General features: G+C 38.3%; 1 protein-coding gene across 1 annotated transcript in view; it reads right to left on the bottom strand.

Annotated features, from left to right (window-relative positions):
* Window positions 1-1,223: 1,223 nt before the first annotated feature.
* The window catches only part of DMD (dystrophin), a gene marked incomplete at its 5' end in the record, with an annotated part of 81,794 nt that continues 64,156 nt past the window's right edge, over window positions 1,224-18,861 (bottom strand). The window contains 3 exons of the mRNA XM_026069055.1: window positions 1,224-1,684; window positions 8,922-8,953; window positions 17,213-17,305. Of these exons, the coding sequence (XP_025924840.1) occupies window positions 1,673-1,684; window positions 8,922-8,953; window positions 17,213-17,305 (137 nt within the window). The remainder of the gene's footprint in view (window positions 1,685-8,921; window positions 8,954-17,212; window positions 17,306-18,861) is intronic.

The following is an 18,861-nucleotide window of genomic DNA, read 5'->3' as shown; positions in this document are numbered from 1 at the left end:
TGTTAACTAGCACTCAAATAAAATCTTTCCCAAGTTTAATTACACTTCATACAAGAAGAGGTAACAGATTTTTACTCTTGCAATATAAAGTCAGATGGTGTGTTTCTATGTATTCTAAGATAAAATTAAAAGCTGGTAAAGAAAATGAAGTGGTAAAGCTTTTGCTGACAGCACCTCATACCTAAGCCTACCTCTGATGAGCTGCAGTTAAACTGGCTAATTTGTTTTTCTATCAGTTTCTCTCTTTCTCACTTTACTGTTAATTGTGCGGTATTACTTGTAGAGAGAAATGGGGAGGGACAAAGTATCAGGGCCCTTGTTTTGATGATAAATATCTTATGGAGCAGTGTGGCTACCTTCACCTGATCACCATACACGTATAAGAACAGCAGTAATTCTTCCACAGCCTTTCCCGAAGGTCGCTTGCCGTGTTACAGCTCCTTGGGACCAGCTGCTATAGCAGGCTGAGACAGCAAGTGGGGAAATCTGTTTGTATTATCCAGAGAATCAAGTAGCTTTATGTTCATGAACAACATAGGTAGCTACACAAGCTAAGATGCTCTGTGAGTAATCTCCTTGTGCTTCACATCAGAAGTTGATCCCGTGCAGGGAGTCAGGAAGGAACCGCTCCCTTTCTTCTCTCAGGTACAGCAAAAGTTTTGCTGAGGGTGGCAGTGGGTGGGGAGAGCTGGGGCGAACTTCTGCTGAAGCACTGGGTGCTGGCCACTGCCGGAGGCAAGGGACCGGACAGTAAAGTCCAAAGGTTTAATCCGGTAAGGCAATTTCTACATTTCTTTACTAATAACATTCAGGAACTTAGTTGGCTGGCGCATAGGATAGTCACTAAATTCTCCCCTTTCCCTTCCCTTCCTTTTTTTTTTAAATTAGTTTTTTTTGCAGGCTGTCATGTAATGTGCTCTTTCACTTAATTATTGCAAACTAGCTCTATGATTGATGTAATTCTCAATTTTATTGGAAAGAGGTGAAATAACTGCCTTCATTGGAAGTCCAAGAGAATTTTTTTAAGCCAGCCCTAGTCAGACAAAAACAATGAGAAATGATGCAAGTCAGCCATTTTGGTGTTGCTGCAGGAAATACTTTTTTTTTCTTTTTGATCGGCAAGGAAAAGAACACAGAACATGAATCTCTGATGCAGTTCCAGAGCTGAAATGATGCTAAACAAATGCACTGCCTCAGTATTTTTTTTGTGTTTTTTAAGGGGGTTTCTATAAACAATTATTTTTATAAAGCACACTTTAGTTTACAATCTTTCTTTATAACTGTTATAAATTTTTTTAAACAACCCGAAATGCGTTCCATATAAAGAAATGGCAAGTTATTTAGCTATCAAGATTTTACATGTAGCTTTCTTATAATTTTTGTACAATTGCATAGACGTGTAAAACCTGCCATTGTTAACAAAACAGTAACAGACTTAGGAAACTACTGAAATCTACAGTATAATACCACTACCCTTCACAAAAATATAGATTTGTTTTCTTGTAAACTCTTACAGTCTAATCCTCTTTGTAGTATGAATATTATAAAAACCATGCGGGACGCCTGAAGTTGTAAAACACATCTTGCTATTCTAACACCTTGTCGTCAGTCATCACTGTAACTAAGGTTTCCATTGCTCTTCCCAAGTCATCTGCCATGTGGAAAAGGCTCCCTACATTGTTGCCTGAAAAACRAAGTCAAAGAAGAGGACATGAAATGAAAAAGACAAGGCAGCAGGTTATTAGGAACATTTTACAGAAAAGGCTAAGTACATATACATAGCTTTTCATGTTCAGCCCTCCACATATTCCTAGCTGAGTATACTACAGAGTACTGTTTCCAAAGGTCTCCTGATGAGTATAATATATCATCATTGGCAAAAGTTGTCAATTTTGGAGAAAACTAACTGCAATACCAGCTTGAATGGTTAATGCAAACTATATTGACAAATAGTCATGACTATAAGCAATTATTTTTATAAAGCAGACTTTAGTTTACAGTCTTTCTTTATAACTGTTATAAATTTTTTAAAGAACCCAAAATACATTCCATATAAAGAAATGGCAAATTATTTAGCCATCAAGATCAGGAAATGTAGCTTTCTTACAATTGTTGTACATTCGCATAGACATGTAAAAACTGCCATTGTTAACAAAACAGTAACAGACAGGAAACTACTGAAATCTTCAAAAACCCAATGGTGATCAAGCTGTATTATTAGGAATGTTCACCAAAAGCAATTCTTAAATCCACTGACATCACAGAAAGGTTTCCAACTGCTGCTACAAATGTTTGACCATTCAATATTCTATCAAGGAAAAAAAAATAGAAACAAACAGATCATCAGTAATCAACTAAATCATTAAAAAGTGAAGAGCTCCCAACAGATACCTGCATGGGTATCTAAAATGGTGACCAGAATAATGGTTGCATAATTCAGTTCATTCTGTCTTTTTAATAAAATCCATTGCCTTTCAGACAGCAGTTTAGCAAAAACAAAGATCCCACAATTATCAAGTAACTACCATCCAGTGGTTTATTTGTGCATTTCTACTCACCAATAACCACTGTGAAGTCCTGAGACAATATAACCATAACACGTAAACCTCCTACACAAAAGCGTTAAATAAATGCAGACTAGAATTCTGGAAACAAAATCAGTACGTTCTTCTCACCCTGATGTTAGCACAGCCGGAAAGTGACCAGTAGCAATGCTATCAGTGGTATGGACTGGCTTCAACACAGTTAGAGACTAAACAGACTTGGGAGCAGGGAGGGCATGCTGCCTAAAGGTAGGCTCTGAGTGCCATTCTAGCCACTTGGCATTCCCTGCCTGGCTGTTCAGAAGAGCGTGGGTCTCTTGCAAGTCCTGTATCAGATCTGCAGCCCTGTATGACTGTCTCAAATACCCTCTGGCATCTCAAATGACAGAGGCACCATGGTTTAAACAACAGAATCCCAACTGGATTCAACCCCCTGTAAAAATATAACTGAAGAGGGAATGTGAACTAGAATATGATCTAGAAAACCATAAAATATGTACATCCAGACCAAGGACTGAGCATTCAAGATTTCTTTCAAGGACAAGGAGGAAGGATCAGACAGAAGGTTTTAAAACAAGCAGAAGGAAATTATATTCCACACAGCGCATAATTACATTACAGTACTCATCGCCACAGGCTGATGTTGAAGCCAAACATATAAATGAGTTAAAAAAAAGGAGTTAGAAAACAATCACAGAAGAAACATCTCACAAGAGTTATTTTAAATGAAAGAAGTGCATGTGACCTCCAATTCAAGAAGTCCTCAAGCTGCCAGGTGCCAGAATGTGGAAGCATGCAACAAGGGAAGTATTACTCAGTAAAACTCTAAGCTGCTATGGCCTGAGGCGGCTGATTTACTCTATGGGAGTACTTGTGATAGAGTATTTGTTTGGAGAAGTATTGAAGGTGCAACACTGTCTGCCCACAACAGTGCTTCACAGGGACACTTTGCAGTAGTCTGGATCCTGAGTCCTTGCCATGGTCCATGAGGAAGGAGTACCCAAATGAAGACAGGATATGACCAGGGTGTCCAGGATACAGATTTCATGCAGTCCCTACCTGTGAAGTGCATGAGCCTGATTGTTAACATTGCCCTGTCTACAGGGTCATTCTTCCTCCTGACACAACTGTTTTTCTAACAACAGGAATAAACTTTTCCTGTGAGGTAAATCAAACTCCTAAAAACAAGGTGAAAGAAAAGACCATACTCTTCCAAATATTCAGATATTATGGTAATCATGCGTTGTTGACATTTCTACAGTACCAAGAAGCTGGGAGTGATGTTAGTTAATATTCACCACCATTTATGGAATAGAAAAAAATGACCTAAGAAAATAATCAGAGCCAATTATTGCAGGAGAACTATTACCACTTTTTACAATCAAATCCTAATTTCTGGAGGGACTTTTTTGAGTATAGTATTCATAACATCTTCAAAAATGTTACATATCTAAATATTGACTACTTGGCAATCTGCCCATTTTCTGGTGCACTGTGCTGTACATGGCACAGTTTGCCACATATCAATACAAAGAAATATTTGGTTCTAATATAGTAGCCATCCTACTCATCCTAAAAAAAATTTGTAATTGGTTCATCACCATGTATAGTAGCTGTATATGAAAAATTCCTGCCAAGTTTTGGTCAAAATATAGCTTACTTTAAATAAGTGTATGCTACCACATTTATTTTAGATGTAAGGAATAATGCCTCTTGCTTGCACCATGCAGACTGTAATTAAATGCTAGTATAATCTTTCACATGCAACTCTAGTAACACTCCTTAATCTTAATCCAACTCTATTATAGTGCAGTCCCTCTGGCTGAGATCAGTCCAGCAAATTGCACCATGAAAAGCAAAATTTGACAAAGTAATAGGAAAACAGCAACATATTTTAGATGGGAGATGCTTATGTAAACAGAAACATAACTGCCACTGGTTTGGTCTACTTATCTGAAATTCTGACATGCTTAGGTATATTTGCAGCCTGTGGTATCAAGGCTTTATTGGAATAACCTTGGTATAACCTGCATAATCTACAGCATCCTCATAAATATTCTGACCCTGCAAGCTACTTTCAAGCAGTCTCTAGGCTTTAAAAGTGCTGCTTCTTCTTCCTCACCTGCAGCAATTTACAGATATGAGACAGGAAGCTGCCAAGATGCTGGGTAAACAACAGTGAGAGGCAATACAGTGAGTGGGATAACAATCTCTCATTCAGCTACCTTGTGATCTGCTATATCTAGAAACAATGATGGGATCCCCAGACTTTTCAGGGACTCCAACACTATTCATTTCCAGCTCAGGAAGACTGATCACCATTCCATAGATTTATACTAACCTAAACCACAAAACCCCATCTTCAGAAAGATTTAGTACTTGTTAATACCATTTTTTTCTATCAGTCACAGAGCTGTAAAGGTAACAAAGGCAAGCTGATTTTACAAAAGAATCTTTGTCTAGAAAGAATAGCTGCAAGCCAAAAACATAAAATTATATTAAAAAAAAGTCTTTCAGAACTATTAAATTGTGCAGGTAACTAAAGCATGGGCCAAGAAAACGTTATGAAGCCAGAAAYTCCTAGGCATACTCTTCATGCATAAAAATTCTATCACACAGAAATATGTGCTAGAGCTTTTTCCTTTTTTTAAAAAATTGCTGCTGTGTTTTGAAATAACCATGCCTCAAATCTGATCTGCCTCCAGAAAAGCTGCAGAGAGCAATGCTGTGGTGATTAAGGAGATGACCCCCCCACCTCCACACCCCTCCCACGCTACCTCCCCAGAATAGGTTATAATCTCCTCTGCAGAAAAGCTGAACAATCACATGCTTGTCCCTGAGCCATCTGAGTTTACAACTCAGGGCACAATCATAAACCACTGCTGATTTGAGCTTATGTTCATAGCTGGATTGTAAACTGCAACAGCTTGGGGACTGCAGCCTCCAAGACAGTCATGAGATGGGTGGAAGGGCCAGGACAGTGGGTAACGTAACTGTGCTTCAGCCATTCAGCTGGTGAATATGCTGGGTGTCATTGCACCACCAGCAGTTTTGGTTTAAGTTAAGCAGCAGAGCTCTGAACAGTGGTGCCTCCGGAGCTGGTCCAACATTTGTCTCCACCAGCTCTGTACCCATGGCTGTCCCTCCAGTAGAGGAACAGGGTTCATCGCTGGGCCCAGCAAACTCCCATATTGGTTCAGAACTCACCGGGCCAYGATGTTACACTGATTTTTCTGCAGCAGCCAAAATCAAGCCTTCCATTACACACTATCTTTGAGTGTTTCTGTATTTATCTAATGACATCTACCAAGCTTCAGGTTTGTTCTTATTACCACCTCGCACTATCATCCCTCACACTTTCAGAGGAAAGGTGTTTAGCGCTGGAAGGACATTAGCATTACTGAGGTCRCCACCTTGGGTGGAGTCTTGTAACACACAAAGACAGAAGTCCTTTCACCTGGGCTTCCTTTTAACCACACCAGAAGCAGATTAGAAAAGGAGTCTGACTGAGATTCATAATACAGTACTTCATGTGCTCCCAGCTGATCTWTACAGAAGAGTAAGGTATTTCATGGATTTTCTGTGAACCCTTTTCTGACATCTGTCCAGGTGCTGGGGAGCTGGCTTCCCCCGCACTGTGCCTTTCTTAGTTTCYGAGCTCCTTTTCAATGGCAGTCATGACCTGAACACTCCTTTTTAACGAAGTGGGAGAAAAATACCAGCGGTTGAGTGACTGGGGTCAGGATTTTGCCTCTCTCGCACATAGGAGTAACAACTAGGACAATCAAGACTGTAAATGTTTGGGAACAAAATATACAGGAATTTCCTGACACTGTGTAATGAATACATCCTTTTCTTTACCTAAATTATACCTAAGTAAGAGCTCTAATACACTGCCTGTTTCTACATAGCTGTGCTTCTTCTGTTGAATACTTGCTTATTTGGCCTCTGTGAGACTCAAATATAAGGTACTGATATTTTTTAATTAAATAGCAAATGAGAAAAATACTTGCCCAAAAGCACTTATAAAATACAGACCATAGCTTTCCACTCATTATTATTAATATTTTTAATATAACTCAGCCAAAGAAATCATTCATTCATTTTTTTTAAACATAAAAGCTGAAGAAGTTTTCTCCATGCTTGAGGCGTTGAAAGGTTGAGAGCTGATACTGTTTAAGAAAAAAACTAGCACACTTTGCAATGCAGCAATAAAGCTCAAAATGGACATAGGCAGTTTTAACTTAGTCTTGTAAAACTGAAGAAATATTAATACAGGTGTGTTTGCTTTGAAAGCAGGGGATATCTATTTCTGCATACACTAACTACATCATCTCTGGTCACATAAAGAAGGATGTGTTTCATATCTGCTGAATTTGCTTTAGAAACTATACTGGAATTAAGGCCCTTGCGTGAGGACACAGTAATTGAATATCAATCTCACACTACAACTTGTCACAGAAATAAACATGGAGTCTTTGAACTCTAAAGAGTGGATAGAAAGTAAATTAAGAAACCCCAACACAATGCAGTCTCTATTTCAGCAGCAAAAATTTCTAACCCTCCCCCACAAAAAAATCCTTCCTGTTGGTGGCTCAGATTTTGATAACCTTATTCATATTGAGTAATGCCATGAAATCCATGGGGTTACTCATGAAGACAATACCTAATGTGAGTAATGGGATCAAAACCTGGTCTGGTGGGTTTAAAACTACGTGATCTGACTTTGCACAAATGGATTCACATATAAAGCAAAAGCTATTCTATAAATTAGCTCATATACTTCATAACCATGCAGAGAATTGTGTTTTATATCGAGCTCTGCAAGTTACTAAGCACCCTCTGGAACTGTCAGTGAGCACAAATAGAATTGGAGAGCACTAGGCAATTCACTGAAGAAATCAACATTTTTAGGGTTAAGCTGCTGGAATCTGATTAAGAAATTGCACACTTTTTAACCTTTTATTTTTTATTTTTTTAATTGTGTCAAATGCACCCTACACAGTAAAACCTTTTTCTTCACAACATATATAAATATGAACGAGGATCATGGAAAACACCAACCTGCTCTGTTGAATTGGAGAGCAATTCTCAGACCTTTTGGGCCAATAATATGATGGACTGAATATGAAAACAATTTCACAGAATTTCTGAACTGGTGTAATCTGTTTGATGACACGTCAAGCACGCTTTTTGATTGGTATGAAAGGACCTGACACTTGAGTACAGATTTATCTGCCCTGAAGATCTTATTCCTYAAAATAGCTGGAGAGAACCATTGCATTTCAGGGCACCATACTAGAAGAAATCCTAGCTTATACAGTATAGCATATCAGTGATTGGAGGTTCACAGAAGTGCAGCTGAAAACCCCATTGTCATGTGTTTTCATGAGCCCCTCTCTCCGCTCTAACCAGACGTACATTTGCGAGCTGGGCTACCCTTCAATTCCTGCCTCATCCACCCTAAACATCATCTGTGTGGGAAAGGTCATTTCACAGCTACCTGCAATTGCACTCAGGCAGTCTCTGCATATTTTATCTTTAATAATAATTTTCTCTAGCAAATCATCTTTCAAACATTATATTGGGTTGGAGAGACGAAAAATAAAGAGTCTCTGGAAATACTTTAAAAGGTGCTACGACAACACTGCACAAAACATTTTCCTCCATTAATAAGCAGCAAAGTAAACACTCTAGAATCTCTTTTAGCATCAAACTGATCATGTCTAAAGCACACAGTGAATACCATAGCCATTTACATTGCTAAATACAATACTGCGGAGTTGGTGAACGTTAGTAGTATTCTTCATTGTGCAATAGGATATCAGTAAATTAAAACACCTGAATCTCTTATACCTCTCAACTCTCGCTGTTCTAAAGCAAAAGAAAAAATATTGACTTTAGTTACTGGAGATCATGGTTGGTACACTGGTAAATATACATTAAAAAAATTGCATGTATATAAGCAGAACAGTGAGGGCCATGGCCTTCTGTTTTGTTTACATACAACAACATGAGAATAACATAACAGAAGTCAGTGACAGCAATACCTTTGCTGACCACATATGACATACAAAGGCTTAGTTTCAATCTATTATTTTATCCTCCCCATTCCTGAGTTTCCATCTGTGGGAGGATACAAGAAAAGGCACATCCCTGAGCTACCATTGTCTCCATTGAAAGTTGAGAGGTACAGTATTGTTAGAGCACACATGTGAAATGCACTCAGCAAAACCAAACAAAACTAAAAGCAAAATAAAACAACCCCCACCCTTCAACAAAACCAAGCAAACCCATGTTGCCGTCACACGCATGCTGGGCACAGAAAGCAAGATGTGACAAACAGAAGCCATGGCAGTGAGCCTGCATCTCACTAACCTCTCTTACTGGCTTTCCAGGGGCATTTCTTCCTTTAGGAACAGMGAGAGGAAGTGGTAAAAATATCAGAAAAGAAACAAAAACACCACACATGAATATATATTTTATACTGTAAGAGACACATGAATTTCCATTTAGGAATTTAATATAAAATAAACATATTTCTGCTTTAAATAAAGATTGAAAGTGCACTGAAATCCTCTGATGACTCTGATCTGATTTATTGAAGAACAGTTCTGTAAACTGCTGCTTGGTTTTAGCCTAACAAATACATTTAACAAAACTACTAAAACCAACTTATAACCCTTTCAGTTGAGGATRAGGGTGGCAAACTAAAACCTGAATTCATTTTCTGAGCATGCAGATTTTGTCAATTTAAGTACTTCCACTAATCGACATTACTGGTAAAATCATGTTTCTCTGACTTCAAAATTAATTCATCTGAGCACTTTACAGTTTATTATGGCCTACATGCATATATACATTTATATACTAATATATACATGTATGTATATATACATATATATACACACATGCACATTTTACACTAAAGCTATTAAACTGGAATATTAACACAATGAAATCTTGTTCTCATATTCAAGATAAATAAACCACTGAAGATCCCAAGAAGTTGATCTGCAAGCATTGTAAAGCTTGGGCAGGATGGACGAAGAGGGGAAGAAAATCAAGTAAAGGGGAAAAAAAGGCAAGTTTCTCATCACTTTTAAGATCTACTGACAAAACTGAGAAGTTAGTAATGGCTTTAAGCTGAAATGATGTTCCTTACAAGCCTTCACAGAAGTCATACTTTGATTAGATAGGTTTACTTATTGTACTATGTATTGTAGTCTATTTGTTTTAAAAAAAGAAAGTCAGCTGTCAATCAACAGCGGAAACAACCCTCTCTTTCCCATCACACAACCAATGTCAATAAAATGTCTGTTGTTGTCTTCAGAAGAAGCATTCTACTCTGTCACTGATACATTAACACTAGTACTATCAGACATCTAGTCCTAATCAAGAAGGGCACTGAGATAGATGCTGTTCATGAAAGAGGATGACTTTTGCCCCAGAGTTGTTGTAAAYACAGTAACTGTAAACAATGTATAAGACGATGGAGAGAGAAATATAAGTGAAACAATATGCACAGGTCAGCATAACAGCAACTTAATTGCTGTCACGGATGTTTGTAGGCATCATGGCCTGCTGTAGAAGGCAAAGAAGAAAGACCATAAATAACTTTGCAGATTTTTTACAGGGAGTAAAACGAGGGTCAGCAACAGAGRCAGCTGAGGTACTGGACTGAAAACATAGCAAATCAGGTAATGGAAAGGAGAGGAAGACAGAGGAAGTGAATGGCATCACTGATCGATCATAAGTTAGAGCCACTGTTCAAGTACAAAATAAAGGTAATAGGAAAGACAGGGTAACCTGTGAAGGGCTTTGGCTGTGAAGGTTATGATTTATCAAACACAGAAAATTTTATTCGCTTCCTTCCACTGTCCCTCCTCCTAATAGCTTATTTACTACTAGAAATGATGATGATAATAATAATAATAATAATAATAATAATAGTGGGTTCTAAATCCTGTTCTGTATGTGGGTTTTTATTCTGATTCTAGGAGAAGCTTTGACTATGTTTATACTGCACATGATGGTGGTGCAGAGGTATTAGTGCGAGCTTGACTACTAGCTTCACTAAGTAGCTTCATTGTAAGGACTTTACCATAGTCTTGTTTGGCCTGTTTCTTGACAGACTACATTGTCTCCATGCAGCTTCGGGCTGTTCTGGCTAGACTGCTTGTATTAATTAAAGGTCTGTTCCTATGCCCTCCAGGGCCGGACTTCTTTGGGACTAAGGTTGCTAAAACCTACCAAAGACCCAGGCATAGTCCATTCTGTCTGCCCTGCAGGCCTGCCTATCTCTCTAAGACTTAAAGACTCCCTACACAGCCTGCAACTTTCTTTGGTGCTTATCTCAGGAGCTATGCATGCTCAAAAAATGCCTCTCAGGGAAGATGAGAGCTTCTCATTGATTAAAAAATCCAAGAAAAGTAAAATCCATTGCACTCTTTGGCCTTCTGAGGAAGAGCTCGAGGGTTTCGATTAATAGGCAGAGTCTACCTAAGACCTCCAGAAACTGCAGCCTGGTGCAGTTGGGTGTGTATGAGTCCTGGGGCAGGAAGGAAATCTGGCAAAATACAGCCGAGCTTGAGTCTAGAGGACAGAAGGAATTACCTACATTCAAAATACCAGATCCTTCTGCAGGTCTTCAGAGGCGCCTATCTGTCTGCAGAGGCATCTAATGTTTCAGCTAGGCAGTGCCTAATTTAAATATCTACATGCAACAGACTGAATTCCACTTCAAATGAACGTATTCAAAGCTAGCTGGGATAGCACTACTCTGCACAAAACAGCTGTGGAATAAAGTCTGTGGTGAATAACCAGCCCTAGACTTTGTTACAAGCAACAAAGAGTAGCACTACTATAGTAATAGCTAATTTCCTTTGGAAGAAGATTAAAAAGGGTTTAGTGGATTTTACTTTATTTTCCTCCTTGAGTATGAATGAATGCATGTCTCTAAGTTTTAAGGCAAGGAGTATGGTTTGGCACAAACTGCAGAGGAAGGGGATTGTCTGTATCACAGCAGTTCATAAACTTTGTATTTTATAAGACACAAAATACTGATGCACAACTCATGGATGCCTAAATATGTATTAATGTATTATTCCTGCTCAAATCAAGTTTCCTCTTCACAGAGGATGTTTTCTTTTCTTTTTTTTTGAAATCTGTTATATTATAACACAGCAAAGGTAGGGAGTCCTAATCAATCCTGAAAGCACAGGTACCAATGACAACTTTACGCATCTATGCAGTTTCAGGTCAAAGCACAGAGTACAAAGTATACAGTATCTACTGCACCGCTCCCATCATACACAACTCTGTTGTGAGAGAGGGGACAGCAGGGGGGGGAGAGATCAACAAACAGTACTGTTTTCTTAAAAAAAAAAAAAAAAGGTGTTTGAAGTTTTGTAAAATTCATCGATGTGTTCTCAAATTACATCAGGACTGAGCATTATCAGCTGGAGAAGATCTAGTCCTCCCCATCATTATCCCGGAAGAAGTATGTGCAGAGAAGCTCAGCTGCTACAGTACTGTTGTGCCAAAGGAGGGTCGTAAGGAATCTTGGTCATTCAGGCTGATTGATRTGGTATGCAGTACCATAGCACAGGGAGAGGGATACACTCCAGAAGTGGCCAGGCTAGCTCAGTTGGAGGAGGATTTCAAGCATTCCCTACAGTACAGTAATTTAAGAGTATTCTTTCACTGATTCAATAAATTGTGGAAAGAAAAGGTTGAACAGTAAGTTGTTTTGCTAGCAGAATAAAAGAAATTGCAGTATTTTCAGTGATGAAAGTTACTAGTCCAACTTGTGAATATTCATGGCAGCACCTGGCTGATGCAGGGGTGAGAGGGGAGAATGTGTGTGATATGTTTTTATGTGTTCTTAGCACGTTTATTTATTGTTGTGGGATCTTGTAATTTAACTGCTTAATGCAACATCTGTATTAAACAGTACCATGTTAAATGTTAATTGTGAGCACTGACCCTCCCCCAAATTTTCCACATGCTGTCATGGCCTCTTAGCTCTTTTAAGCCAATGACCGCTTCATTGCTTCCCCTTCCTCACTATGTTCGAGCAATGTCTTTGCATCGAAATCATGGGAAGTTCACGGAGTTCAGTTCAGTTAGCTCAAGGTCTTCTGTTCCCTCAATTCTCCTTTGAGCTTCATTCATAAAAAGCATTTGTCACAAAACCATAGCCACAAAATACAGTCTGATCCACCATGAGATCCACCTGAAGTGGGTGCAACTTGGTTTGCCACTGGTGCTCCAACAGAGCTGGATTTAGCTTTAAGAATGCTGTCCTGCTGCTCCTTTGCAAAGCCAATCTCACTTTTTGTGAACTAACTCCCTGAAGACTTAATAGTTTGGACACAAGTAAAGTGTGAAAATATTTTCCTCTGTAGCCCATTATCTAGCAGGGTTAAATAAACCACTGAGGTGCTACTTAATAGTAGATTTCCACTAAATGTCAGACCTCTGGCTTTGACATCTGTTTTGAGTTAGCACAGCAGCTGCTTCTAGCAGCTGCAGCAGTTGTGAATTTGCTGGGAGCAGCAAAGTAAAGGGGGAATGGATGGGAAACTTTGTAGATTTAAAGGAAAGAAAAAAAATCCTTAAGCACAGCAATCATCAGGTATTCAGCAGAATTTATCTCTACAGAAATTAAACAGCTTTTAGCACCAACAGTCAGCTGTGCAAGGAGCATGGAGGTCCCATGCTACCTAGGAAATGCTAAGAACTGCTGAAAGGTTGAATTGAAGAAAAAACAAAGCTGTGAAAGTTATACAGGAACACAGGTTATTTCATCTGAGATTACAGAGGCCTATGACATGATTAGTTTAATACAAGTTTCTCTAAAATCAATTCAAAATAAATGCTGTCAACACCTGATGCCCTTTTTAACACAACTATATGTAGCAAAAGCTTAGAAAAAATCATAATTGAAATGAATCTATCTCCAGGTGAGTGAAGATTAATTACTACTATATTTTATTGTGTTTTTTCAGAAGTCCAAAACAAGAGCTTTTATCTGCCTTAGGAAACTATTTCACAACCTTATAAAATCTTACTGTCCACATGTTTTTGATGATATTTAGACTAAATATTTCATTTTTAATTTGTAATCCGGTGATGCTTAGTTATACCTCTGTGTACCCAGGCATAGAAATTCACTCCTTTTCTCTATTCACTACTTATTCAGTTCTTTGAACTTTTCTCATAAATCAAAGCCTCCAGAGTCCAGTTTGCTCTTGTCATATTATTCTGAAATCCTCCAATTTGTTGTTACCTTAATGGTAATGAGATACCAGAATTATATTCCTGATTCAGAAGGGACATCACTCCCTACTCTGTGATAAGCTACGGTTGGACATTTAGCTTAAAATTTAACCTGCTTGTTTACAGGTCAAAAGGCAGAACCATATTTAATGTATGGCCAGTAACTTCCCAGGCCTTTTAATACATTCCCAGATTTCTTCCATTGATGCCATGTGTACATTTCAGGTTATCTGTATGGATGTTTTCCTGTACTTGAATTTCATTTTATTACTCTCTTCTGATTTTCAGTCTAGGTCAGCTTCTATGAACCCTATGTGCTTTGCAGCTTCTCCCAAATTGCATGGTCCATGAATATCAGAGAGCAGACTTCTCCTTCTACAGCATTAGTATAGAAGTAAATAAAGCTATTTCTAATACTAGTCAATTCTGAGCATTTAATCTATCTTCTTTCAGTTTTAATTCTCAAAGATAGTATGCATTACATGTGGTAGCATCTAGCACAAGTAGTTTAATTCATCCTTCAAATAATATTTCATAAGCTCCTGTATCAAAGTACGCTTCTGAATGCCAGACTGGGATGATTGTGTTTCTTGCCTCTGACAGTTTTGTAATTTTACTTAGTAAGAATTAATACAGGAAAATCTATTCTTTACAGATCTGTGCTCATTGGTTTTTTGGGCTCATTGTTCTGTTTCCTCAATATGTACTAATGGCTTGAGATTTGATGCAACCTGTAATGGAAAGAAATAAAATATTACTTCCACCACTCCTGAATCCTCCTGAAGCAGCTCTCTTTTCAGGCTGCTTTGCCAGACTGCTTTAACTCTTCTGCAATTACACTTTGATCTTTTCTTACAGATTGGAAACTTGAGATAGAGATTTGCACATCTTAAAAGCAAAACAGCTCCTGATTCAGTGTTTTGTTGCAACCAGTCAACCTTGCTTTCTCTTATCCTTTTTGCAGTTTTATAAACCATAAGCAGAAACTGTGATGCATATGGAATCTGACTGAAGGGAGCAATGAAAGGTCTAAATGATGCTGTGGCAAATTATCTGTGGATGTAAGCTTTGTTTATGCAATACCAGTTGAATATCGGTTAATCATTAAAATGGGAGCAGAAGAAAACTCCAGTAATTGAAATTTGCATAAAATCTCAGTAAAATTGACAACATCAGGAGYCTTCTGTATCATCCAGTGACTGGAAAGCCGTTTGAATTGACTGTATGACAAATTAGTTTTTTCCAGAGAAGGTCTGACCCTTCCCATTCTTCAGTCAAAAGCAATTAGACAAACCTAGCATGMATGCAAATGCATAAGACTGTATCACAAAGAACAGAGAAACCTAATGAAATGAGACTCTAATCTCTTTAACTAAAAAGATAAGATAAACTTAACAAAAGAGTGAATGACTTTCTCTGAGATGGACTAATCTTATATTGCGTAGCCAAAGAGAAGGGAAGGGAGAGATTTTGGTCCAGTCCAACAGTGATTTAACTAGGCCGAAAAGTTCTGTATGAAGCCTGATTCTGTCTGACCACATATACCTACTCCTGACTGTTGCATCAGAAGCCCTTCTAATTATAGCCTGCTTTGCTGGAGATGACAGATGATGTCCAATAAGATAGTGCCTCCTCTTTGCTTGCAGCTCCACATGCAGCTAAAGAATATTTTTGTCCTGTATGGCTGCTAGTCAGGCAGGAACATAGGAACAAACAGTGGCTGTGTTTCAGAAAACTTGAAATCAGTGACGTGTAATTTCATGGACAGAGAAGGTTACAGAGTCCACAGAGGCTGAGAATTGCAGAGAAGTCTCTCTGCTGTACAGACCAATGACAGAAAAACAAAGGTATTGTATTTTAAGCAGTGGGAAATTGGGGTTCTCTGCATCAGTCTATCTGTGGCAATAAATTGTTAGCTGAACATACTAATTCTAAGTTGTTTTCATTTGTCTCAGCAGGAGATTGTCTCAGCCAATACTTTTCCACTTTCATTATCTCTTCATGCAGAATATATTTCTTGCAATCTTTTTTAGTGATGTTTGTGATCACATAATACACTTCTAACACAGGTACTGAATAGAGGAACAAAATAAAGGAATATATTCATTCTACATATGTAGATTATTTCGCACCACTAGAATGCAAATACTAGTTAATTTTCTTGGTTGTCTTGAATGAATAATTTCTAGGTAAAATGAGGCCTGGATTCATGACGTTTTCTCATATAATGTTGAGAAGAACAGTATATCATATTAGATTTTTTTAAATAATATTTTTCTGTACTGTTTTATCTTTTGATCTATAGCAGTTATACAACTTTCCTATCACTTCTCCACTGCTGCCTTCTCCACTGTTCACTTATGATGCTTGGTGATACCTGAACTTGCCTGCAGGTCAAAGGATGGAAAACAACTTCATGCCACTGAAAGTCCAGCATGATGGTTAAGACACTTCTCTAGTAAAGAAGATCCTTTGGGTGACATGTGCCACCTGAAGAAGGCCTGCAGAAGTCTATGCACCTACTGACACCCACTTAGCAGGGTGTCAGCAGACACCGGGACTTTCTTCTGCAGAGAGGTTTATGTCTGAGCCTTCTTTCACCACTGCAGGTAGCATCCCAAACATCTCCTGTTAGGAATCCAAGTAGTTTTTCTTGGTAGCAGAGTATTTTCTCTGGGCTCAGAAAATACCTACCTTAAATGATAAAAAAAGGCTGAAAAAGACAAATTCCAATAGTACAAATGCTTATCTTTAGCAAACAACAGGAGTGAACTTTAACAAAACCGAAACACAAAGAAATTTTGTGGCTGTACACCCAAGTGCATGTCTGCACTGCACAAACACACAGCCCACTTGTTTTCCCTTGATCACTCTGGAACTAAATGCTAAAAGTTTGAGAGTTTTCACTCAGAACTTCAGTATTATTCAGAATGGCATTCTACTTGGAGAAAGGCGAGGAAAWAAGAAAAATGTACTGGGACATATATTAAAACTAAATCAGCAAGTAGATAGACTGAAAAGGAGAGTGGCTGTGAGAAAAGGAACACGGAGAAAGGGAAGAAAAGAAAAAGCAAAGAAAAAAAAGTCTCAGAGAGGACACTGTTTCATCCATATATCTGGCAACCTCTACCTGTGGAGGTAGCTTAAGGTAAAAGAGGTGTAGGTTACTTCCCCACTCTAAATAAGACAGGTTTTTCTATGGCTACTGTTAAAACGAAAACAAAGAGCAACAATAAAACAAAACCAAAAACCAACCCCCTGAAAACATGAAGGAACAAAAAGCATTTTTTTCTTCTGCTCTCCCCAAAACATCCATGACCTATTTATGTGTCCAAAAAAGTGTCCCTCTCAACTGCTGGCAGGCGCTCCTGGGCACCAATACTTACCTCTGGTACTTGGGAAGGAGTTGTTAAGCTGCTCCATCACTTCCTCCAAACCTGTGCTTGTGTCCTGGGGAGGGCTGAGCAGGTCATCCTCACCTGGAAAGCAAACCCCAAACACTGCATTTAGGCCACTATAAAACYATTTGTTTACATCTTACTCTTGCACGTGTCCTTCATGAAGCTAAGGTTGTTCACTTAAAATACATTTTCTGATTAATATACAACCAAAATTGTGAAGGTGAATTTTGGTGTCTATAATGTTTCTCTCTCTTTTTTTTTCTTTAAGAAGCTGAGTAAAATTAAGCAATGAATTTTAAACAATTAAAGCTGATTGTAATTCATTAAGTATTTAAGAAATAACCTATTCTAGTAAAAGAAGTGGGGTAAAATGTCTGCTTAGGAGCACTTAGTTCATATAAATGACGGTCTTGTTTCAGCTTCTCTTCCATTAATGGTACAAGAAATTGCTGTTGTGAGTGCTGCTACTGAGCAGCTTTCTAATAGTGCTGGATTCATGTTAGCACTGCTTAGCCTAGCTGGGTAATTCAGTAGAAACCAAGATTCTCATCTGCATCAGTATTAATATTTCTGACAGTTTAATTGCATCAGATTGGTGCTCCATGAACATTCAATTGTACTGTAAAAGGGTTTAGCAGCAGTTTAATAAAGCAAAATACATTTCTCCCACTGAATAATTTCTATAACCTGATTATAGGGCAGTAACTTAATGGGAAATTCAATATATTTTATTTTTACTTTTTTTTGGCATGATTTCAGATAAYCAAAATCCATCTGCTGATTTTACTGCAGACGCTAGTCTCTAATAGCAATAAAGCATCTGAAAAGAGAATATATCTAAAGATTACATTGAGTGAGATTCTTCTTTTTTACTAGATTTCTTTTATCCCTATTCAAACACTAAAACAGTTTTGCCTGCTATAATGACCACAGAGAAATACATCATTATTCTGAAAATGACTAATGACCCTATACTCAACTTGAGTAATAAATTACCTAATTTTCTGTTGGCATTAACATTCTTTAAACATTTCTGGTGCTCCATGCTAGTGGGATCTCTACTAAAAGAGATGCTAAAGGAACACTTCAGGACTGTGTTTATTCCCTATTATCCAGTTTAGCATCTGCCTCACCTTAAGGGCAGGAATATCACAAGACTTACTGTCCAAGAGTTATTTTACATACTGCAGTAAGAGAAGTGGGGTAAAATGTCTGCAAGGAGCACTTAATTCATATAAGCGATGGTCCTTGTATCAGCTTTCTTTATTCTATTAATGGTATAAGAAAGAGTTGTTGTGAGTGCTACTGATCAGCTTTCTAATGGTGCTGGGTTCACAAACTACAACAAATCAGTTCCCACCACGAGCTATATTCACATCAAGTGTGGCACCAACAGAGGTGCCTTAACAAAACAAATGTCCTTCTTCCAGACTCTGATGGATGTCAAAGTAAAAACTCAGAGCAAGACCTCGCTGCTTCTACCCTGGTTGCAGACGAAATCAGCATGCCTGCAGAAAACAGGACATGCCCCCATAGATCAAAGGAACAGGTCAATGGTTCTCCTGGCCTGGCCAGCAAGAACTCCCTCAGGCAAACCGAAGATGGGATTGATTTCCAAATGTCCCATAAGCACA

This window comes from Apteryx rowi, unplaced genomic scaffold (genome assembly GCF_003343035.1).
Source record: "Apteryx rowi isolate R43461 unplaced genomic scaffold, aptRow1 scaffold_285, whole genome shotgun sequence".
Classification (NCBI taxonomy): domain Eukaryota; kingdom Metazoa; phylum Chordata; class Aves; order Apterygiformes; family Apterygidae; genus Apteryx; species Apteryx rowi.
This window is presented reverse-complemented; position numbering and strand designations above follow the sequence as displayed.